General features: G+C 44.8%; 1 protein-coding gene across 5 annotated transcripts in view; it reads left to right on the top strand.

Moving 5' to 3' along the window:
* Nucleotides 1-25,328, top strand: part of LOC116928319 (protein unc-13 homolog B) — a 58,810-nt gene that overhangs the window by 21,227 nt on the left and 12,255 nt on the right. For 3 of the 5 annotated variants that reach the window (XM_045178240.1, XM_045178241.1, XM_045178239.1), the window contains exons 11-17: nucleotides 11-1,464; nucleotides 22,786-22,829; nucleotides 22,926-23,016; nucleotides 23,935-23,943; nucleotides 24,084-24,158; nucleotides 24,250-24,469; nucleotides 25,071-25,191. In XM_045178240.1, coding sequence (XP_045034175.1) covers nucleotides 11-1,464; nucleotides 22,786-22,829; nucleotides 22,926-23,016; nucleotides 23,935-23,943; nucleotides 24,084-24,158; nucleotides 24,250-24,469; nucleotides 25,071-25,191 — 2,014 coding nt within the window. The remainder of the gene's footprint in view (nucleotides 1-10; nucleotides 1,465-22,785; nucleotides 22,830-22,925; nucleotides 23,017-23,934; nucleotides 23,944-24,083; nucleotides 24,159-24,249; nucleotides 24,470-25,070; nucleotides 25,192-25,328) is intronic. The other 2 variants (XM_045178243.1, XM_045178242.1) reach the window with 1 other exon arrangement.

Here is a 25,328-nt window from a genome sequence, read left to right as displayed (position 1 = left end):
AACATTTCAGGTCCAAAACCGAGCCTTGCAAGACAGTCGACTTTGTATGATGAACACGAGACTAATCATTCATCCGAAGCTACGTACTCCGAAGACTATGCGAATTACCAGCAGCCTCCTCAGCAACAACGCCAGCCCTATCCAATTGGCAATAACCATCAGTCACAAGAGCAGTACAACTACTCAACAGCTGCCGGTTACGATGACTCTTCAACTTATCAGCAATACGACGGCGGTGGCACTTCAGAATACGACTACAATTACGATTACAATTATGGCTACAGCGAAGGCCAGCAATATAACGAGAGCGTGGCTGCTGTCATCGATGACGGCAAGGAGAGTCACGGTTATGGTTATTATGACGAAACGGGATATTACTACGACGGCCAGTGGTACGCTTACGATGGCAACTACGACGCCAATTACGATGCAAACTATTCAACGGAAGATGCCACGTCTAATTGGTCTCAGCAAAATTACGATGGCCAACAAGAACATTACGATCATTCCAATGACTATACAGCCCCCGTGAAAACGGACTACGTTCCAGAGTTACCTACAAAGAGTCAACCAAAGCCTCAGCCGCAAAAATCGTCAATCACAGCACCGGCGGCTGCTATTATGAAGACCATCCTCGAAGATGCCGTCCCACTCAAACCTTTACAAATGCTGGGGGATATCTTCTCCAAAAGAAGTACGATGATGCATCACGGGGATCTGAGCAGTAGTGGTGGAAGCGTCGAAAGTGAACAACCAATGACTAGGAGACGAGAAAGTATCGCCAGTGTGACGACACCAACCGGCCCTGAATTGACGACAAATTTTGGCGGAAGAACTAGCCAATCGCCTCTGATGATGGGTGAATTGGATCGACTGCAAACGGATATGTTGAGTTCGAGAGGACAGGAGGATCAGATGGTGATCAGTGATTATCGAGCTGGTAGTGGACCATCTATTGAACCGCCCGATCACAGACGAGGCTCCATCCAGTCTCGTTTGTCCCAAATGTCTCAACAGTCGAGGCGGGAAAGAGCCGAACACTTCCGACGACGTCGTTCTTCCAGTATCTGCAGCGATCGTGATCGTGATCGTGATCGTGAACATGAACATGAACATGAACATGCCAGTCCGTACAATTCGTACGATGACGAACGAACGCCCGTGAATGAAATCAATCTAAGCCTGGACATGAACGACATGACGCCGATTGCGACGCAAGTTCCATTTCCGCCTCAGCAACAATACAAGGGCGTTTCGTTTGACGAAGACGACATGTACCTGAACGAACGAGGCGATCCTGGGATGCAATCGACCGACCAAATGGATCAATTGCCGCCACCGACGACTCCACCGCAAGACTCGGTCATCTCGGCGCCACCCGTCACTGCCGCCCGCGCCTGCCAAAATTTGACACCACGTCAAAAATGGCTGTGGGCGTTCAACAAGATCTGCGCCCAACTCATGGTAAGTCCCCTATTTCGCATATTTGATTCTGATTTCTCCGCGGAACTGCGTTCGAGTTGATCATTTTAGCTGCACTTCTCGCATTCTAATCCGTGGCGGAATGCCAGTTGCATAATGCGATATGATTTGATGTCAGCTTATGCATAATGATGTCTCTTTGAAAACACCGGAATAGTTGGGTCATTAGACGGTTGTCTGTCTTGATCTACAAAGTGTAGATAACAAAGGCAGTGCGTATTGCTTGCAGCGTTTCAGCGACTATAAATGATGGCCCTCCACTTCGTTTGGGAAGTCGGGCTGTCAATGCCTTTTTGATTCGCCTCTTGTCGAGCATCTTTTCCGTTCCACATCCGGAACACTAGATGGCTTAGTCTCTTTGTAAGTCAATAACGCATCCGGTTGTTCCGTCATGCGTTGTTCCGCTCTCCATAGCTGATGGACGCGTCCAACAGATGGCGTCAATATTCGAGTAAATAATTGAAATATCGAGTTCGTTTGGATCTTTGTTGACCTCGCACGGGATACGGTTTTTCTGATCTATTTTTCCTTCTGTTTTGTGTGCAAAATCAAACCTGCTTGTTTTTGCTCGGGTACAACGCCGAGACGAGCTCTAGCACAATTTTTTTTAACGAATCGTTTTGGACTCTTTTGTAGGGAAACTCGATTGATTTGAATATTTGTCTTGTTGAAACTTATTTTTTTGACAGTTTTTTTGTGCTTTTCCTTTGACATATGTTCGAAATGTCAATGAACTTGCTTGATTCTAAACACTCCCGTAATTCCCCAAGCGGAGACCGTCTGTCAATCAAGAACCACAGTGACTTTGATTGAATCGGGGGAAACAATATCTTTTGAAAATGACACTAATTCCGTATTACATCTGCTTGACAGTTCGATGCGTAATCAGAACTAATATTACTGATTAGAAATGGAAGTGGAAAAGAGAAGTCATCAGACAGTGGGGAAAGGAATTCCGTTGGGTTTAAGTGTTCCGGCCGGAGCTAACCCGCTGTGCTATGCAGAGTCCACGTGCGGTCTACATCAGCGGGAGTTGGCGATACGCTGATATCGTTACTCAATCCCACATGGGGGGGGGAGCCGCAAAAGTATATCAACTTGATGATAAATGTTCTCGGTCTACATTGTCGACCATTCCATTTATCCGTATCCATGTTTCCCAAATGTGTTAATCAAGGTCGACGGCAAAGGGACGAAAAAAAAAAGGCAAACGGCATTTTACGTAGAATGTGAAGTCAGATAAGGGGACCTGAGCGGCGTGAAATTACACCAAAGTGCTTTTAACAAAAGTCATTGTTATAAAAATACGAGGGCAATATCCGCCAAATGAAAATAAACGAAAACAAAAGAGGCGGAGGGAATTGGTTGTGGTGTGATGCTGGCGGCGGTGGCGTGTTCTATTTATGCGGACGCTATGCGACCGCCTGTTGCGGGACCCGCGCGCTCCAGGGAGAAGTTGTGTGTACATGCGTGCGGGTTGTGCGGTTTTCCGTAATCAAGTCGAGCTACACTTTTTTTTTCTGCTTCTCTATGTAGTCAACACCCCCTTTTTTTTCCTCCTCCCAACTCTCCCTATTCGTATACTAACTAAGCGGCACTGAGGTTTCTCTCTTTAAAAACCAGACGATCTGCTTCCGCTCCGTCTCAGTTCGTCGACAACATCCTCGCTGAATGTCGACACATTCATTAAACCTTTTCAGGCATCTTGTTTAAGCATTACATGCACAGTTGAGCGAATCAGGACTAAGTGATTCAAGCGCGCAAGTTTTCTGCGCCATTTCCTTTCGTCGAAGTGATGGTCGAACAAGTTTTCTGAATAAGTTTGACATTGTTTTGCGCAGAACAAGAATTTGATGAAAGAAGATGGATTGGTTATTTCCATCGCTGAAAGCTTCGCTTTTCCCAACTAAATCCACTAGCGCAATTCCGGTCGATCATCCAAGTTCTCCGCAGTCTCCGGGTACTGACGAAATAGAAGCGTCAGATGCTCTGGCCCCACTGCCCGTAGATTACAAGGCCATGATTGAAGACGCTGACAGCCCGATCCATTGTAAGCCGAGCCATCAGTTGAGACGACGTTCGAGTCTCTCCGATTTGGACGGTTTGTTGAAAAAAGATCGCATCATCCGTACGTCGGATTTATTGACTATCGGCGAGTATGGAGCAGCGTACGGTAGGCGTGGGGAGAGACAAGGAAGAGTTTGGTCGCTTTTGCTGGACGGGCAACAACCTTTAGATCCTTGGACGAGAGGTGGAAGTATTGGCGACATGATCAATTTGAAGTTGTACGGCAGTAACCGAAGTCTGATGAGCGGAACGAGTAGTATCGCTGAGGCAGTGCCCTTGGAAACGATTTTGCGTAAAAAGGCGACGCCGTCCGTCGTATCTTCCTCCAACAGCGACGACGTCTTCCGTCAGCAGCGTCTAGCCTCTTCCGCTCAGGAGGATGCGATCCCTGTGAGCCAACAAGACACGATGGGCGGTCATTTGAGCAATGGCGACTGTGAGGAGGATCCTTTTGGTGTCAGTTGCGTGGATGACGTTATCGAAGAAGAAGATGAACGGGACGAATTAAGGGATGATTTGTGCGAATTGCGCAGCAAAGGCTACCCGAAACAGACGCGGTCGCCGTCCATCACCGAACGCACCGAGAGATTGTCTATTCTCATCCGCAAACGTCAGTGCCGATGTCGACGTCACCTCGAGAATCTCGCGGTAAAGAAATTAGCGAAAAACTCTTTTCTTATTTTTATGCTGTTTACTCTATTTCCGGACCAAGAATTAGTATTTTTAAAATCAATTCTTTTTCACGCGTCGATTTGTTGAAAGTTCCATCCGCTAGATGGCTCTCCTTGGGATTTCTTTCTGTTCATTTTTTTTTACGGTCTCTATCTTGAAAAGTTGGGTCGCCAAGACGAGCATCAAGAAGCAAATGCCTTTCTGAAGACGCCCTGTGAATATGTGATGCGTCTTTATGAAAGGATCGTTTGAGATGTGTCTCTAGAGGGTCAGTCAAGGATGCATATAGAGAGTGCGTGGGTGACATGCCCAGTTCCCCAAGATTAAGTTGAGGCCAAAAGGGCTAAGAAATAATTTCAGATCGATGGCTCCCCACAGGTTTCTCCATCATCCACCATCTGCTACCCATTGGGTTGCTCGTCGTGCCATTCGGGGTTTCTTTCGTTTCGAATGCTGCCTATTTTGAAAACTACGGCAGTGTCCTCCCATTACGGATTAAGTTTCCTGTTGAAACATTTCTGCATCTACGATAATCTGTTACCAGGAGCAACTGCACGTAATTATTTGAGGGAATAAAGAACGGTCTATTTTTTGATGAACTGCTCGACTTCTCTAGAAAGTTGGGTGGCGTATTTTTATACGTGTTGTTGCTGCTGCTCATCTAATGGAATTTGCGATCACTCTTTCTCTTCCTGTTCTTTTTTATGCGATTGTTGGAAAAAGTTGGAGCAAGTCGTCTGCTTTTGCGGTTTTCTTCGTATCATTTAGAAGACTTTGCTGCCAGGCGGTGGCTGGTTCTTGCGACAAGGTTTTGAACTTTCGCAACAGTCAGCGCACACGCACACAACAGCGTTAACGACAAAGTTTTCTATCTCACCGTTGCCGTCACTTGCCAACCCCTCGTAGACTTGTGAAGAATGGCTCTCTTTGCTTACGTAACTTTTGACTCGATTGTTGACGTTCCTCTGGGCTTCTCGCTCTCTACGTTCTCTCTTCACAAATGAAGACTTTGAAGACCATCGTGTTTGTTCTCTACTTAATTCAAAGAAAGAAAACTCTTCTCTTAAAAATCTTGACATGAGGGGATGAAGAGGGTCGTGCGTATCGCCGAGAATCTTCGCGTAGGTCCCGAAAAAGTCTTTTTTGTGTGTGTGTGTTTTCCGTAGAAAACTGGTGGTATTACAGCATACGTTCTTTTGTTCTCTCGGCTTTTCTAGAAGAAAAATCTATCGTAGCGTGGGGAGATGGTGGAGAGTAAACGTAAAAACTTTTCATTCGTAATAAATCAATCATGCTCCCACGGAGACCTATACGTCATTCGTTGTTTTGTATTTGCGTAATGTTCCCATTATCATGATCGATGAGGCGTACGTATAAACTTTTTCAAAGACCAAGAAATCGAAGTCAAGCCCGTAGTGGTAAGAAACGAACAAAAGAGAAAATGTCTATTGAGAGTTTAAAAAAAAATCCGCTAATTGATCTTCGTGTCTTTTTGATCGCTATCCGAGATGATTTTTGTTTTGTTTTAAGCGTATGAATTTCCTGTGCACGTTATTGTGTCACACTTGAAGCAAAGTGGACTGGTTTTTCCGTTTGATTGCCAGGAAATGTAACGAGTTTATTTGTTTTCATTTATCATGGTGGTAACAAAGAATGATGGGTACGTAAACAAAGTAGATGGGTCGTAAACAGGAGAGAAAACAATGGGAAAAAAGGAGGGGGGGGGATGTACTATAATTGATTTCCAGCTATCCGCCGTAGGGAACTGGCCCTCATCTAATTTAATAAGGTAGTATGGGATCGATGGTTGCATTAAAAAACCTTCAGTACTTTTTTCGCTTGCCATTTGAAGATTTAAAAGTATAGGGCGGTTTTTTAATGAGGATGTACGAAAAACAATTCCAGTAATCAAATGTTTTCCTTTGAAACTTGATTTAGTCTGTCATTCAGAAAAATGTTCATGTTGTGTGCGATTCACAAACGTGAAGGGTTGAGGACGTGTCTAAAGGGTGGGACCCCCTCGACATTAAGCCACCTAATAGATGTGTCTGTCGTGATGAGCGTCACAGTAATCATCAGTCCAGTACTTGAACTTTGGTCCCTTTTCAGACTTCCCCTTTCTCGTCTTCTTATCAATCAATAAAAGCACGGTCCGTGAATTGCATCCTTGAGAATGCTGACGTAGGAGTCCCTCCCTGTATTCGTGTAGAAAATCAAAGGTTTGAATTTTAAAAAGGAGAGGAAAAAAAAAAACGATCAAAATGGCGGTGGATGTCGTGTCGTAGGCCAACAACTAAATTAAAGACAAAACAAACTGAGTTCCCCAAGAGAAAACAAGACACGTAGCACACAGAAAAGAACGAACATCATCCCAATATTGATTTCCCCTATGTATACGCATCCTATTATGTATGCGGCGGAGTTGAGCAACAATACGAACGCTAGAAACGCATACCCCGATGCCTTCCGTTTTATGTTTCATTTTTTTTTTTCTCTCTTGTTTTTCGTCAAAAGTTGTGAGAGATCAACGGCCGAGTTTTGACGGGATCAGTTGTTTTTAGAAACATTTCTTTTGTTCCTTTTTCTCTGACGTCGTCGTCCTTCGTATAAACCAACGAAGAAAAGCAATTCAAATTGCCTAGGACGCATCATCTCGATCGATGATGGGATCAATCTCGTCCTGGAATTGCGAATGGGAGGGAACTGCAAGAGTTAGACAACATCGACGGGTTAAAAGGGCGATCCTATAAAAGCTGAGTGTTTGCGTGTAAACAGTGTATAGGTCATTCATAAGGGGAATATGAGGTGGTTACGGGGAGGATTTGAGAATCTTTGAAGACCACAAGACGCCAATGAAAGTCAAGTGCCAATCTAAGTTGAACGACGATGGCACCGTCAGCAATGGTCGACCTCAAACCATCCTACATGAAATTTACATAATAAGTCAATTTGTTATAACCGTGGTTGTAAACGGATTGAAGATAGTAAGGAGTTGTGGAAGACTTAACTCGATTGCCACCATGTTCTGTTTGTTTTCTCCTGTTTTGTGGGGGGGTTCTTTTCTCCACACGTGGACGCCACTACAAACAAGGTTGAATATACTTTTTACGGTTTATCGTAATCGCTGGTTACGGTGCAAGTCGACTTAAGAAGTTGAATAGTTTTTTTTTTTTATTTCTTCCATCCGAATTACCGACTTTCTTTCGAAATGTTGCAAACGAGGGTAAAGACTGTTGATGGCTAACGAAGAATGTTGCTAGTTCCCATACAAAGGCTATTTGGGAAAATGGGCAGCGACAACTCGTTCCTTCTGATTTATGCAAAGTGGCTACCATGAACGATCGGCAAAAGAAAATCGATGACATCGTTGCATGGCAAGAGGCAGTCGTCCATTCCTTTAGTCTCCAAGAATATATAGCATCTTTTAAATAAAGTAGCGTGCGAGAAATATAAAAGGAAGGTAGAAGGGCACGCGTGCGATGCAAATATGAATACCTGGAATAAAACGCTGCAATCTATTTGACTACCAGATCGATCTGTCGTTCTTTTGCATAAAGCAGGCGCTTTGAAAACCCCTCGGCATATTTGACAGACAATGTTTCGACAGTATAAATGAAAATGCACGAGTAAAAGAAGATAATGTTTGATTTAGGCTGGCATCCCTTTTTCACGACTTGAAAAGGTGACTGCAGTGCCCTCTCACTTGTTTCCGTATTGATCTACTCTCTGTGTAACTTTACAAGTTTTTTCTTTACCCATTTCATGCCTACATGCAATTTTTTTTTTCGTGCCCCAAATTCTCTGCTCGGGTTAAGACCAATATTTTTAAAGGGTTTCCTATTCGCATTATTATTGCCGACCCCAATCTACTTGCGTCTTCACGACACGCGTCGCTAACATGTAGAGCAGTAAAATATGGTTTTGATGCAGTCATGTTGCGTTATTGTTCCAGCTATATAATATTGTAGGCCTATCTATGTTAAGGACATGCGGAGCATATTCTTTTGTTTTTCCTATTGGCCGCTTGGTGATATTATTATTGTGCAACCCGTGAGTTCTTGCTCGTGCTTCAATCACGGCAGCTATGGTTTGGCGTTCCTCGTCGTAGAACTCTTCACTTAGGGGTGGGCAATCCAATTTACTTAGTAGACATCATTTGTGTGCTTTTTTTAAAAATATGTTTACAGAGTTTGCGGGGGGCCTTGGTGTTTACCATGTAAGGGGAATATCGTTCAGGGCTGTGCGTTTCCTTTAATCTTTTATTTTATTTGATCGTATTATATGTTCGGAAATCAAAGGCCTTATTTTTTTGCAGTGGTGTTTCGAGTTGCGTTTTAAAAGTGCGGCACTCGGTTCAAGAAATAATAAATCAAAGTCGGAAATCCATTCATCATTTGCAGCGACCAGAAGCGGAAGTGGCACAGCTTGGGGCGGGGGAAGAAAAAAAAAAAGATATCTGTTGCTACGCGTGCCGCTTTTGAAAGTCCATTATGAATTCCCTAGTTTTATGCTAGACTGTATAGTCTGTAAGGAACTCCGTAGATTGCAGCGATGCAGAAGAATCTACTACTAGACGGGAGTAAAATGAATGGCTCCATAACCGTAGGCCGGGGAGGGTTCATCCCACCCAACGAAAGAGAAACGATGACCGAATAAATGTCTAGATGCTTTCAGGACAACACATATGAAATAGAAAATGTCGGCAGGAAAACAAAATATATATCTACGCAGTATTTCTTTATTTTTGCCGTTATGGCGAGGATCAAAACATGGGTTCCAAAAACGTTCATCATCGTTTAAAGAACTTGATTCTAACAAGAAAGGAAAACCTTGTGAATGACATTTTCTGCTTCAAATGTGACAGGCGTTGCGACTAAATAAAAAGAAAGGAACATGCCCGACGAGAAGAAGCTCTTCAAGTCGTGGGTGCTGTTTCCTTTTCTTGTATGCTGTTTACAAGGTCTAGTGGCGTGAATAATCGATTTCAATTTGTTAAAACTGACGGCGTCCTGGCGGAGACCGAACGATAAACGGGATTTATTTGCGCCGAATCGCGCTTGTTTCACTGCTTCACCTGAAGACTGTCCGTCATGTTGCTTTTCTCCTTGCTCTCTTTTGAAAATAGAACGTGATCCAACGTCCTTTTCGTACAAGGCTGTATATAGATGGCTCGATAATGTGTCGTGACCTTTCACTGCTGGCCAATAGAAAGCGAACTAATCCACGCGTGACATTCAGCTTCTGATGGTTCGCACGGCCAGCGATTGGAGACATGATCCACGTTAAATTGAATGGGCACCAGACTTCTGTGATATGCATGCGTACAGTGTGAGTGGGAATGGCGATACCGTGTGCCTCATTGGCCAAATGTCCAGGGAAATTGCGAATCAAGCTATCTAGAAAGAAGGCCAGCAAGCCCGATAGAGGGAAACTCTTTGCTGCTTTGAATTAGTGATGAGGATAAACTTATCGATTTCAGGATCACGAGCTCGTCCTTCGTGTCTATGTGTGTGTTCATTATAACGTTGCGGTGTACACGGTCAGAAATCCGTCTTATGGCCTCGGGAAACACGGAACAGCGCAGAAAGGAATAGAAATGTAGATAGACGGCCCCGGACGTAGTTGACTTAACTTTGCCCGTCGTTTCGTTCGCTTTCCCCTACAATCAATAGATTTAATTTTCTTTTTTTTATCTTTAATGTGTGTCTGGTTATAATGGGAGACTAATTCGATTGATCCTTTCTACCCTCTATCGCCCGCTGAAGCTTCAGTGTAACATCCTGAAAGAAAAGGGGGGAATGTCGGGAATCGTATCGATCGTCCAAACCGACCACTTTGGATTCGGAACGGCCAGTTGTATGCCTCTTGCCATTTTTGAAGTCTTTGTTTGTCTTAAATACTTGAAGCACTCTAAATAGAGGTCTAGCGGCAAAACAAATGCAACATATTTCTGAAAAGTTATTTTCCTTCTAACAGCAAGAAGTTTTTTTGTGTGTTTACCTTTATGGTCTTGAGCTTCAATTTTGCGTCGATTGCGTATAGGCAATTGAACTGAAAACAAAATGGACGTCATTGTCGTTCGTTCCAGTAAATATTGAGGTGATTTAATGGTAAAGTTAATGATGCCCAGAATTTCTGATTTGTAGAGAACTAGACAAATTTTCGTATTTATTATTTAATAACGCGCAGTGTAATGACGCTTGACTGCGAAATCAGAAAGGTTCGATAGAATTGAATCTCCGTGTTTATTCGTAGTTTCTGAACGCTACGTTTCATTGTTGTCGATTCTGAATACCTTAGCCATTTTGACGTTGATGAAGTGTTTCGGACCTGAACACTGCATTGTAGACCTCGTCTTTGTTAAATGATTCAGAGCAGTAGATTGAATCAATACCTTGCTAAAAATGCGTGCTATTAGCAGAAAGGAAAGTATAGCACGAATTTTATTTCTTTTTTCCGTGACGTTTTTTTGTGTGTGTGTTCCGTTGCAACGTGGACATGTAGTCTGGCTACGAAAACTAATATCTAGATGGATCGCTCTTACCCTTTCGATATGGCAGTCGCAGCAGACCCATTACAGGGAAGTATAATAGCAGAGATTCGTCACAAAAAAAAAAATTGTGAAAATTCATTATATCGCGTATTTTTGGACACGAGGTTCTCTAGCCCATCACGCACGAGCGTGCCTCCGATGGACTTCTTGTTTTATTGATAAAGGCAACTGAATCTGTTGGGTGCACCCCTAGCAACCGTTGTTACACCGCTATTGTTGCCTTTGCTTGCTGGCCTATATATACCTGATAACAGAGGTCTCTTCCGGCTCCAACTGGCAGGGCCGAATATCAATGGAGAATGAAACCTTAAACGTGCCTTTTTTCGTGATTGCCAAACGAAGACTTTCAACTGTTAAGGAAAAAAAAATGTGGTATCTATTTTGAAACTTTTAAATTTCGGAGCTGATAAACATGAGGTGAAAGAATACGAGAATAAGAGTCCCAACAATTTACATGCGCTGCGGCGTCTGACAGCTCTAAAAAGGAGGTTGTCCATCCTCTTGCTTACAAAACTTTAACGCTGATGATCCTATCCATTTTTTTTAGGAGGTGGATCCTCACCGGGGGAGGCAAAGAGAGAAAAGGGTGGGTGTCTTTGCAGGCATGACGGTTATCGACCTGGAATACAATGTACTGCTGTGTACTGTATTCTTACCCATGTTATGTGTGTGTGTGTGTGTCTAGGCGGATTGGAGAAAAGCAGGGAAATAAAGGCCAGGGTTGCGCCAGCTAGCCGCTTTGGTAGTCTCGACGCAACTACACCAGAAACTCCTCCCACTTTCCCTTTAAGGAATTGCCAGCGAAGCCTTCGCGACTGCGAGGCAGTCGGTTGTGGTACGTTGGTCAGATAACGACAACGACCGCCCCTGTTCATTATAGGGTTTTGTGCTTGTGGAAGACCAACGCCTGTGTTTGTCTTTGCGAAGAAATTCTCCTCCGCAATTGTGTTTACCCCGCTGGATAATATTTTTAGACGTTTCGCGGGTCGACAGAGCGCAATGTATTGCTATTACTTTTCTATTCTCGAGATGTCGTATCGCTTTCGAGAAACATTTTTGTTTCTTATTGCTTACGATTATATGCGGGGTATAAAGCTTCTTTCCCGTCACGGAATGGATCAATGATTCCGGCCCCTTTTTTTTTCGCTAGTTGGTTTCGTTCCATTTCGATACTTGAGCAATTTCTTGAATGTCTGAAAGGACGAGACAAAGTGCAAACACAAATCCAAATTTGCGCGTCCACAAGTCTGACAGCCCAGTGCTTTCAACTTTCCATCTTGTCATGTTAGTCGTCGGGCCATTGTTGATATTGCGGGGACGTGCCCCGTTAGCGCTATCCTTTCTTGCTAAAAGTGTGTTTGGCTTTCGTAATCTCTCGTTGAACTCGGTCGATTGTACCAGCCAGTCCAGTCATTCTCAGTCGACATAGTAGTACACGTTTTGAATTGAAACATCAAAGGCAGGCGAGCTTGACATGTTTTGCCGACATTAGGCAAAAGTCGAATAACATGTGTACTCTACAACTTTGAGCGGAAAACTTTTATGAAAACGAAAGGCCGTCGGCTGATTTGTAAATTTCGTGTCTTGTCGGCGCGGCCGATTTGATGGCCTTTATCTGTTCACGGTCCGTTTCGTGGTTCATATAGATTTATCAATCAGTCTCTTTTCTTTTTGCGCCATTTTGAGGCCGGTTTCGTACAATATTTTATGGTAACGCGTGCTGCGCACAACGCGCCACGCTCAGTTAGGGAATCATAATTCATGAAAAGCCGTCACTGCATGCTCGTTCGTGCCTCGAAAAATGAAAGTCAATTACCATTGGAAAGCGTTTTGATTATGTTTATTCTTTTGTGAGGGTAAGTAGGACGCTGTTGTTTTGTCTGGTTTGTTTATTCTACTCGCCGAAAATACGATCTTTCACCAGCTCAGCGTTTTTTGTTGTTCATTTTAAATCCGGATTGTCGGGACGCTAGTCTTACGCCAAAACAATTGCTTAACAGTTCGTCCTCCACAATGTCCCTGTCCGCTTGAATGGTTTATGGAAGTGACCATTCAAAAATTACATCAGTTTTTTTTTAATATTTCAAGTGACACTTTTAGCGAAAAAGGGGACGGAAACATTTTTATTTGATCACCTCCTCGATCGACAGTAAAGTTCCTCTTCAAAAGTCAATTATGAATCGAAGCGTGTAGGATCTCCGTGAACCGGAAAGAAGCCCAACCCAAATGACGTTCATGATTTGGTTTCCTATCTTGTGAATTTGTATTTATTTATTTTTTTTTTTTTTGTCTTTGCATTTCATCTATGCTCGTTTTCCTTTTGAACAAAAGTTGCACCATGTCATCTTTTCCGACAACCAAATCCGGTTAATATTATCCTCGGCTGTCGTCTTCATCTCCTTCAAATGTCAACAATACTGTGAACTAGAAAATAGCCGACTTCTCGTGTGTTTGTGTGTGTTCTTTGTGCAGCCGAATTTATTTCGTTTCACTTGGGCGTAATGCGGTTGCCGCATCATGATGCAACAGACGCGGTCGGCCATCGTTGTACTTTCCCATTTGATTGAAGTTCAAAGCGAAAATCCAATCAGGTCATCCTCAACACCCACCCATCATCACCGTCATGACGAATAATGGAATTGAGTAAGGACGGAGTCGACGCCGACGCCTCTGTCATCGGCTGCGCCATCGACTCCGTACTGCCCATCAGTACGGCTACCTCTTGTCAACAGCAAGACTCGGAAGCTGTCGACGTCGACACTTTGCAACGCAAGATCGACGTGTTGGAGGCGGAATTTCTCGGTGCCTGGCAGATTCTTGAATTCCTGTCCACCGAATATCTCGCCATGTGGGAAAGATTGGAAACAGTCGAGCTGCTGCTCTATCAACAACAAGCCACTATTGCCCGGCTTGTTGGTACGTATGGCGACAAGGTGGCCGACGAGAAACAATCTGCTGACATGTCGACTGTTAGCGAAGCCAAATCTGCTATTAGCCATCTCCATAATGGACCCAATCTGTCTCACGTCAAAGAGGAAGAAGACGATGATGACGACGATGACAAGTTCGCGGCCAAAGTGGAGGCCCAACTGCGTTCTCTCGAGTCGTCCGAACAGCATCCTTACTCGATTACACCGGTTGATAGGTCTCGTCAGACCAGTAGATTGTCAGCTGACGAAGCGTTTTATCGTAGCCTCAATTCGGCTCATCGCGACAGTCCGTCGGTAATGTCCGAGTCGGACAACGAGCTGCGGATGATTTGGGAATCGAGTTCTGCGGCCCAGCAATTTCGCCGAGATTCAGTCCGTCCGTCTGAGGAACCAGTGGGTCACGTTTTCAGCGCCCAAGATTACTGCCATTATCGGCAAGGTAATACGAGCAGCCAAAATGCTTGGCATCAAAGCAAAAAAGCCAAGCCGCCCGACGAGCCGGAAGAAGACACGCAGACGGAAGACGATGAATGGTCGTGGAGGACGAACGTCAACATGGCCGCCGGCAGTTCGTCGGATTGCGCCAGTCAGATTCGTGAAATAGAACGTGTTAGTCGCAAGTTAAAAAGAGATTCGCAAAGGCTGCAAGAACTTCGCGAGCGGCTCGTCCAGTCGTCCAGTGTTCCGCACCGTGTAACTCAGCGTGACTCGGCCGAGTCCGGTAGCGATCTTCACGAACAACTTAGACTTGCGTTTCTGGAATCAGCTCGCCAAAAGTCGGTCCGACTCGAACAGCGCCGACAACTTCAACAACCTAAAGCCAACTCATTGAGCTACCCTTCCAGCAGTCAACAGCCATCGATCTATTGCGGCTCCTCGACGGCAGCGGCGGCTCCTGTCCATATCGATCCGCTACATCTAGGGCGGAGCAACAGCTCCGACAATGTTTCACCCAGTTTTTCTTCCTACCTGCGAACGCCGATCGAAAAGCAAGCTGGTCACGATGACACCCGGACATCTAATCCGACATCGCCCCTTGGCCAGCGCTCGAAATCGGCTCAGAAATCGCCAACGCTGCAGAATAAAACGCCCACAATAAAAACGAGAAGCGCGTCGGAAGAAATCACTGCCAACTGTTCGGCTAACTTCCTGACGACGGCCAGCACGAGATCGCCTAATAAGGTGTCCACTGCTTCTCGCGGCCGTCGATCACAACAAGGTCTTTCGCCAACGAAAGTTAATCGAATCAGTTCGATGCGATCCGATTCGGGTGTTTCGTCACTTAGTGGAAATTGGTCATCAATGGACCCGGAAAGATCACCCGTTAGTCCCAGTCAATTACTAGCCCTGGCCGTCCATCATTCGTCGACGCAGCAGCAAGTCGATTCGGCGCCACCTCCGCCGGCCCCCGCCGACGACCAAATTATTCGACCGAGCAGCCGAATGATGTACGAACAACCGGCCGTTTCTCCTTCCACGCGTTCCAGGCCTCAACCGAGTCAAATCCAGCCGCATTTAACTACGGAAACGTGGAATGTTCAGGGCTCCATTTGTTCTGTAGCAACAGAGGCGTATTCAGCCGCATCGCGGGTGGAACCTTATCCTGATACAATTCATCATTCGTACGAAGCACTCGGTGGCAATCGCGTACGACGCAATCCTTCGACGCCACGCACTTTATCTCGCAATGATTCCACATGGATGGAAACGGAAATTGACAACCCATTTTTGCCGACGACATTGGACGATGATTGGTACAGTCCGCGGGGTGTTGTCCATCCTCAGAACGCACCGCAGCATCAGTATAGATCAAACACACCAAGTCCCGCTCCCGGTTCTTTACCGGAGGGACATTTCGTTCCAGAACCAGCCAATGTGGCTAATCAGCAACAACAGCAGCAGCAGCAGTTTTTGTATCCTACGGTGACGTTCGAACCGTGTAGGGAAGAAATCGATCGCAATTTCGAACCCTCCAACTTTATCCAGCAACCGAAATCAGCTGGTTGCTCGCCGAGGCAACGTCGTAGACTTCATTCCCTCGCCCACGTCTTCATTGGCCAGTCAGCGATATCAGCAACAGGATTTAGTAGATCAACTACAGCAACAGCCAAATCAACGTCTGGAACATCAACTCTCTTCGCCGGGTCGGTTGGTTCAAACTTCAACACAAGCTGAACAACTGTCGTCCTCGTCATCGATCGATTATTACGAACTCTATTATCAAACGCCGTCGTCACTTGCCCAGCAGCAGCAGCAGCCTTCCCAACAAGAACAGAATCATAATTCTTATGATTGCCAGGAGGGTGTTTATTTGTTCCGGAATCCGCTTCCTAATTACGAAGAACAATCATCCTATGATAGCAGCCGTCGAATCGGACAAGATGGAGAGTTGACTTCTCGCGGCCTTTCGTCATCTCCGTTACCCGCTTATACGACTTCGGGTCAGGTGATTGTGTCTCAGTGCGGATACATTTCCATCGCCGCTTCCAGCGCCCCGCCCCGTGCGCTATCTCCGGGCAAACAGCCGCGGAGTAGTCCGCGCAAGAAGATTCGCACAGCCGTTAATCAGCTCGTACCTTACTTCAACCGACCGAAGCTGAAGAATCGTTCCATCTCGTTGCCCGGTGTGGACGCTATGCAAGAAATGGATGGGCAGCATTTGTCTCACAGCGCCAGCGGAAGCACCGGCCATTTTAGCAAATCAGATGAAGGCAATGGCAAACGTTTTTCTTTCAGCCGGACGTCTTCGTTACCGGGCTTGAAAAAAGGCAAGAAAATGATGAAGCAATTGACGAACATGATTGGCGGACGGAGAGGAAGTACGGACGGAAAGAGGCCCGAAAGTCTGCACTGTTTGCCTCAACAGAACGACGATTGGCTGATGACTCCGCGTCGGCCACTACGGGCACTAGACGTCGTTGGTAATCATTCGGGCGACCATAGCAGCCGAGCTTTTGTCTCGTACTGTAACGAAGGATTTGATTCCGGCAATGATTGGGACGATGATGCGACGGGACAAGTGGCGACTGGAAGTGGCGCTAGTAGAGCGTGGGACAATTCCCATACTGCCTCCATTCCTGGGACGGAACCGTCACATTTGGCGAGACGACCAAGTGGTCCGTCTTATGGAGAATTTGCGGCCTCTAGAGCATTGGGCCGTTACCGAAGATTGGCAGCCGCTGAAGCAGCCGCCACTACGGTTCCATCTCCGGCTCCAATGGCATTGCCCGACGTGGCGATCGTCTCATCCAGCGGCATGCAGTCGGAGAGTCGCCGTAGAGAACGTCCGCCGTCCATTTCGGATGATGACGCCAGTGTTAGCCTCAGTTTGAATTTGGATTTGTGTCGTCCCTCGAGAGAAGAGCAGCCGGAAATAAAGGAACAAAAAGATTGTGACAATGAGGAAATCTTTTTTCCTAAAGTAGCCATCAAAGGCAGCCCAAAGAGAAGCGAAGAATGCGCTGCAGCAGACGATTCCCCGAAACATGCAGTGGAGGTACAACCATGCCCGCAATCCATGGATTATCTCGAACCGGACCAATTCCGGCCAACGGGTAACATTGAGAGTGTCCCCTCTTCCCCAAGGCCGTTGGCCAACGTTAACCGGACGGCCCCACGATGGCAGAGCACGGAAGACAGCATCGACGTCGATGATGAATGGTATCGCTATGGAATGCTGCAGCTGGAAGAGATGGAACGCAGGGCGGAATCCGGTGGAACTGACCTGTTGGCTGAAGCTGCACGGCAATATAATCAACAGACGACATACGACAATCAAATGCAGGCAGTTTTAAGTGAACTTCAATCGCGGGTTCCGGTTTATCCGGCGCTTGAAGGCGATTCCATTGTTAACGGCATCCGGTCGTCTGGTGAAGACGCCAACTATTTGCCTCCGGCTGAAGCCACTTGGGACTATGCGACTCCAGTTGTTTACGAGACGGCCATGACGGCCGAGCCGCCGTGCATGGTGGAAGAAGAGAATGACGATTGGGCATCGTATACGAGTTCGCCAAACAGAGCCGGAATTGCTGTTCAAGAATCCGCCGTCGAGTCGAAACAAGTTAGCGTCAAAGCGCACGAAGAGGACGACGAAGACGACGATTATTCTTCCGGCGAAACTAGTGGGCCTGATACTCCGCGTGATCAGAGTTTTGATGATGATAACGAAGGCGGAAACGAGCTTTTTTATCACTACGAAGACGATAACAAAGAACCGGAATACTGCGAAGCAACTAGGCACACGGGTGACGCTGCAATAGAACCGACGACGTCTGCGGTGGCTGGATCGTATCCGAACAACCGGCATTCCATATCCGGCTCGAGAGGTTCGGACATATTCCCGAGCAGTGGTAACATCCTGTCAGCCGCCGGAAGTACGGCCAGCAACATCGCCTCGTCCGTCTTTTCGTTTTTCACCTCAACTACGGCGCTGAAAGACGGAAACGAAGAAGCATCTGAACCGCAGCAACCTTACGGAACGGATGTCTACTACGCCAGCGCCAACAACATCGCTGCGGCTGGAACGTCGCCGGTGATGACAACAAGAACGACCGTAGAATCGCCCAGTCTTACCGTAGAGGTCAACCTGAGCTACATTCAAGATGGCGAAGATAATATGGATCCGATGGATGTTGAACAACAAAAGATACTCAAATCGACTACCAAGGGCAGCGCGGCCCGTTGGAAATTAGTCAAGACACTGCGAGATAAGAAAGCTGAAACGGCTAGCGTTGGTGCACGTCCATCACCAACGACAGCCCCGAGTCCGACGAATATCGAGGCGGTAAGAGAACTTTTTCATCGTCCGAACGTTGTGCCATCCCAAACCGACTGGAACGCGAGGCCACGGTCATGTCAAACGTTGAATAATTGATGATTGTCTTTGCATATTTTACGTCAGTCGAGGCCTTTGGCTATGTCCCCTTAGCTTGGCCGAGACCTTAATTTTACGACAAGATGCACGCATCTGTTACTGAAGGAGGTTTTTTTGTTTTTTTTTTATCTCCATCCGTTCGATGCCAAGATGGCGGCCGAGGCCAAGTTTTTAGAGGTAGCGCATCAGTTAAAAGAACCACCCGTTGCGAAAGAAAAATTGTCTGCTCTTGACTGATTATTTGTGGAGGAGCCTTAACCTTTTGTACGGTTACATGTGCGCTAGAATCTGATGAGGTTCTTCGCATGTAATCAAATTTTCAATTTGTTGTGTTTGATAATCGTAGCTGACGTTATCTTACTATCACAGTCGAACCAATTGGTTTGCCTTCTTTACTTGGGAGTTACCTAAAAAAATAATCGACTCAAAGTATCGATTCGTCTTTTTTTTAAATAGAGAACCTAGTTGTCCGTATCCTTTCTCGTCTGGCACAGAATAATAATAGCTTTTTGAGGGTTTTCCCCTTCTAGCACATATCCTTCCGATATGGTAGCAGTTGTGTCTTTTTTTCTTTCCCAACTCGGAAGTAACAACCTCTCACACCCCCCGAGGATAATCCAGGAGGCAAACCACGTACATGGAAAAAGAGCGAGGCAAAAGAGAGTTCGTCGAAAGTAATCACACTTAAGTCTTTTTCTGCCCCCCTCTCATGTTACGTGTTTATTTCGCACGCTGCGAGTAGTAATGGCATGCCAGTTACTACTATTGGACTGTAAGAGTTTACGACGACTAGACAAACGAACACAGTTTATCCTTCTCGCCACCGATATGGCGAGCGCGTACAAATTTTGTTGTTTCGATCTCTCCAGGTTTTTTTAGTTTTTTTTTTTTTATAGAGCGATCAAGAGGAGAGGGAAAAATCCGATGCTCGCAAGGTGTCGCCGAGATAGCGCGCCTGTGTCAGACATCGAAGGATCAATACGAACTGGCTGTGCGGACGGCGCAACGGATGAATGTATAAGGATGGACCAATAGTAGAAAGATCTTTATAGAACGCACTGAAAAAGAAGGCTGAACTGACATCGTGCGTGGCTTTTTTTGTCACGCTAGATAAGTAAAAGAAGGGAGGAAAAAAGGAATAACAGAAATAGGAAACAAAACACTATCTTACGCAGACACGGAGCCACAACAAAAGATGACAGCCTTCCCATCTACAGAATAGGTTGAGCATTTTGCTGACACATTGTGGGTCCCGAGAAGATGAGGTATATATATATATATTTAGTAAAACATGCAGTGTAGCGTGAAAGTGAGAGAAATTGCGTCCGAAATTGAAAAGAATCCACATTCTGATTAAATAAGAACGTTGACTGAAACTCTTGTTACCACACGGGTTAACGAGATTGGTGGCCTTTCTCTCATCGTGGGAATGGCGCACTCATTTTATCCTCGTTTCGACTCGTCTCTTTGGCAAGACAGGCGAAAACCAGTAAATAGAAGTAGAGAATCATGTCTGATGAGCTACGGGAAAAAGAAAAGGGGAGACGAGAGGAAAATGAGTGATGTTAGATGCTCGGGCGTTGGGAAAAAGAAAGGGCAGACACGTTCGAATGACGACGTCGTAAAACAAAAAAATACTATAATGTACAAACATAGCACGCAATTGGAAGTCGGGTAATTGCCTTCTCCCATCGACGTCTACCCTGGAGAAATGAAGATTTAAAAATAAAGGCCAAGCGTGCACGAGCCGTCAGGATGAAGCATGGGAAAGACTCCAACTGTCCTTGATGGATCATTGGCAAACTCGAAAAACCTTTTTCTTGTCATTTTCTTTTTTTCTTCTTCTTGTAAACATGTAGAAAACAGCTACATCGGTTGTTGAGACACGTTATGCTTAAACCACTTTTGACACAAGCGTTTTTTTTTATATTTAGAGGGAAAAAGCGTTTTGTGAGCGATCCGGCTGTCAGCCAACGAGATCGTCGTTCAAGTAAACGAGAATCCGACATCTTTGAATAGGTCCCCGTCATATCGTTTTATTATGTGCACTCTTGAAACTTTTCAATCAAAAAATATTTAGCGATGGTGAACTTTTAGATTGTCCTCGTCGCATTGCCTGCTGCCCAGCAGCCTCAAACTTGCATTGCCACGATCGATAAGAGTCTTAAGGAAAGATCTATACATATATATATATATGTGTGTGTCGCGCACGCCCAGGTGATATCAGCATTTTGACGTCATCTTCTTGTTTTCATTTTTTTCCCCTCATTTTTGTGTGATGAGGATCCAATATCCCTCTTAGTACTTTTTTCCCCCCCATTTCGGTTGACCGAGACGCTGCCTGTGTTTCAATATTTGACCGCCGAACCGCAGGGTGTTTCCTTTCCCATCTATCTTCATTCTCTTTCTGCAAAGTATCGCTGTAGATTGGCGGCAAAGTGAAATAACCTTTTAGTAATATCACTTTGACTTGAAACTGTTTTAACTTTCGTAGCTAAAAGTACTTAACAAGTTTAAGGAAGTTTCGGGGCAGCTCCCGAATTTCAAGCTTCACAGCGTATGATAATCCCCGTGCCCCGGTGATAGCAATGACTTTGAATATTCATGACATTAAGTTTAAACCCAACCCTGTACTTAATAATTTTGATGCGAATTTCGGCTGTTTCGCGCACGAGAAGAGTCACGCTATTAGCACGAATCAAAGAGTAGATCGTTCAAGTAGCAATTAGCATTACATTTGTACGATAGTTCACTAATCGTAGCAGTTATTGTTTCGTTCAACAATGGCAGCAGGTCCCGGCAACTTAATCAACTTTTGTTATCATTAGACTACCCCTACATCTCAGACCTATGGCTAATTTCCTAGGATACCTTTGTGCTACCCTTTTTGTCTGTGTAAACGAGTTCCTCGTACACGGGGATGCAACTGGGGAGGGCAAGCACGGTTCGGCGTTAATACTGAAGCGGGTTAAGCATAAGAGATCTCAAGGGTGAGCAAAAAGTCAAGTAGGGTTACGTTCAGGAATGACTGCTGCTCTGCTATTCTCATTAAGAATTTCGAATTAGACATCCTGATTGTGATGGTTGACATGTTTAAAATAGGAGCGTGGGGCGGGGATGCAACAGAAATAGAAAGTATTGACGTAACGTCTGCAATGACGTGCACGCCGGAAAACTGAAGTTTATTGCGCATAGGGACGTGAATCTGCGTTTCCCCTATGGAAACATCGATAAACAATTCCGGCAACGATCGATTTCGATTTATTGTTGTTTGGCCTTTAGCGTAGACTACATTTTGAGGCCTATTTACGAGAAGACAGTAACATTTCTTTTGTTTATTTTTATGCAAAAAAAAATATAGGCGCTGACAATTCAGTGCATTGCAGTCTTTAAAATATAGGCGCTGACAATAGCCATTTTATCGTCTGGCATAAAAATAAAAAAAAAGTTGTTTTAGTGTTGGAAATGCTGACAGAGCTGATTATGCATGTTTGCTTTGTTTTCTCTGATTTTACCGAGCTGTGGAGACTGATGCATAGTTGTGCAAACCGCCCGACTCTGCTAATACCGTGATGTTTGTCGGGTGTTGACAATAGGGAGGGGGCTCGTCGTTAAACGTACGCGGTTATAATCTGGGATGTAACACAAAAGGACGGGCATTTCGTAGCTACTCAGCTGATCAACTGAGTTTTGTGAATTGTAAAGCATTCCGGGGCATTTTACCAACACAAGAGGATTGTGCTGCTTTATATCTGCTGATTCAAACTATTCTCAGATTTATCTCCTCACGCGGGAGAAATATCAAAAGCGACGAGATCTGTATTTCCAGGATGCGACATAATAAAAAAAATGTTGTATCCTTGCAGCCGCTTTTCCCGTGCTGCCCAGCTCTTAACACTTACCCTGTAGCTCTTTCCGTCTTTCGTCATCTCATTAGTAGTCGTCAGCGTGTACGCACAACTGCATACCACCCACATGCGACGTTGTGTGTCGGATGACAGTTATTCTATCCAGCGGTCTGTCCGCTTTCGTCGTTCAGTCCCCAGGATACCTGATGACAAATTGTGTCTAAGTTTACATTTGCATACATTCGCGCTAGTGATCAAGTCGAGAGCACTGCGTATGTTGGAAAAGAATTAATTTTTACCGTTTCCATGGTGAATTAATTAAGAGATGTTATTAATTGTCTTATTATTTTCTTGATGCAGAATGGATCCGGTGGAGCTGGAGGACGTGGCAGTCGCACCAATGGGTAAATATATTCTATTCTTGAAAGATTGTGGACAATTTCTCTAATCATTTGTTATTGTCTCTTGGTTTATTTTTGAAAATAAACCTCAACAAACAGGCTGCCAGGTGATAATCCGTTCTACAGCAACATCGACAGTATGCCAGACATACGACCCAGGAGGAAATCGATCCCTCTCGTCTCTGAGCTGGTACGTCTGAAATCTTTTTGATCTAATTCGTAAAGGCAATCGATAGCGTTGTTTTGTTTGGCTTTTACACGGGAAATATTGTGATGGTATCCATGACGACAATGTTCTTCCACATGTTTGGGATTTTATTTGTTTTTGCTATATAGTCAGTCGTTATAGTTGGCAGTGGGATGAAGGGAAAACGTCATCGAAAAGTAGCTCACTTGCTGAATAGACTCTTTTCACACTTGATTGGTGCCTTCAACGACACCTAGCTCCTCTTCTTCCGTAACCTTTCGCAGATCCTTTTTTGTTTTTCATGGGGCATTTCACAATGGCAGCTATATGGCGCCCCAAAAGGCACTTAAATGGCGACAGAAGACAAGGGCGAGCACTTAGACGTAGTTTTGCGGGGTATAAAATGTAAGGTACGCCCAGACAAGCCACAGGAATAAGGAAAACAATTGTAGGCTTACAACATGCATAAATTTTCAATTCGGCCACAAAAGCGCGTCAAAGAAATGAGAAACCCGTCAAGCAAAGCGAAATTGTTTTGGGATTTGAAAGTAAACAAGAAGCGCCGAAACAGTGTGGGCTGCCTTGTTTCATGTTTTCCATTAGGCAAACTTCCGCAAGTGATGCTGCCGTAACAAAAGGTTTCAATATCAAAATGGCTGTGTTCGTCTCGTTAAAACCTTTGCGCCTTTTTAAAAATTTATTTAACGGTAAGCTGACTATTTTGAAGTGCTAAATATAATCAACATGAATGTGGGATGTCGAGACAACTTGCAATATTTTCATAGTTGGATTTGATTAAAAAAAAGGCCTTCAACATGTTTTGGCATTTGTTCGATGGCCTTTACGTTTAAGTCGATATTTCTTGATTATTAACCTATGTATTGTTGTTTGATTCACGCGTTCCCCACTGGGCTCATCCAGGTTCTCAAGGTACAGTATATATGCCACCCACTTAATCAATATCAATTGATCCTAAACGAAAGTGCACGACATTACCTCAATTGGAGGCAACGAAACACGAACCTCTCCAGAACACGCACTAATGATCATGATGGTTTCCTCAATTGCAGACGATGGCGGCGACGAAACGCAATGCCGGCCTGACGTCAGTTCTGCCACGAGCCACACTCAACGATGAAGAACTGGTAAAGAAATGCATTAAAAAAAACCTTTGGCTGACAGACGTCAATAACTATCGACTAAATTTTTTATTTTTTTTGCTTTTCTTGTCTGTAGAAAATGCACGTGTACAAGAAAACATTGCAGGGTTTGATTTATCCTATTTCGAGCACCACTCCGCACAATTTCCAACCGTGGACGGCATCCTCCCCGACCTATTGTTATGAATGCGAGGGTCTTCTATGGGGCATTGCCCGTCAGGGTGTCCGGTGTACTGAATGCGGCGTCAAATGTCACGAGAAGTGCAAGGATTTGCTCAACGCCGACTGCCTACAAAGTGAGTAACTCGAGCAGTAAAATGTGAGCAGAGTGTGGCCGGTTGTGTAATCGATAAAAGAGAATTTTAGACGTGTCGAGTCACAACAATAATGTCATACACATTCGCCATTGACTCTTAGGAATGGTTTATCCTGATGGCGAAGCTTCCTTATTGGAAAATTTCATGAACATAGGTTAGAGGGCGCCATTTTCTCTGGCGCTAGATTTTCTTTAAAATAGGGAACCATTATAGACGCATTTGCCTAAAACAACACGTAGGCTTAAACTCTTCGATGCTTTTAATGCGCTGTCTTTTAGATGGATGCTTTATGGACCATATGTCATTTAGGTTGAAACGTTCATTTGAATACCCATTTAGATTAAACGATCGTTTCCGCTAGTTTGAAGATCCTTTTCTTCTTCCAATTCCTTTTATTTCTTTTCTTTTTTTTTTAATCTATTTTTACGCCTCTTTATTTGTTCTATTCTCTTCAATCTTATTGGGCTCGGCGCCAGTCATCGCATATTCGGCGTAGAGCAGATGACATGAATTCTTCTGCGTATTGATTTTCTATTCTTTAAGAAACTTGCATTGAAATTTTTTTGTATTTTTCGCAAAGGGGCTGCTGAGAAAAGCTCCAAGCACGGCGCCGAGGACAAAACGCAGATTATCATCACGGCAATGAAGGAACGAATGAAGCAGCGCGAACGTAACAAACCCGAAATCTTCGAACTCATACGGTAAACCAATATCCTCTCATCATTTTCCACGTGGTATCTAGTCAATTTGGTCACATCTCGACTTTAACAATTGCATCGACTTTGAAATTAACATTTTTGCTGGATGCAATTTTCAAGTTGGTATCACGTAATCACGT

Source organism: Daphnia magna, linkage group LG8, assembly GCF_020631705.1.
Source record: "Daphnia magna isolate NIES linkage group LG8, ASM2063170v1.1, whole genome shotgun sequence".
NCBI classification, from domain to species: Eukaryota; Metazoa; Arthropoda; class Branchiopoda; order Diplostraca; family Daphniidae; genus Daphnia; species Daphnia magna.
The sequence above is the reverse complement of the archived record's forward strand: the minus strand, read 5'-3'. Positions and strand labels throughout refer to the sequence as shown.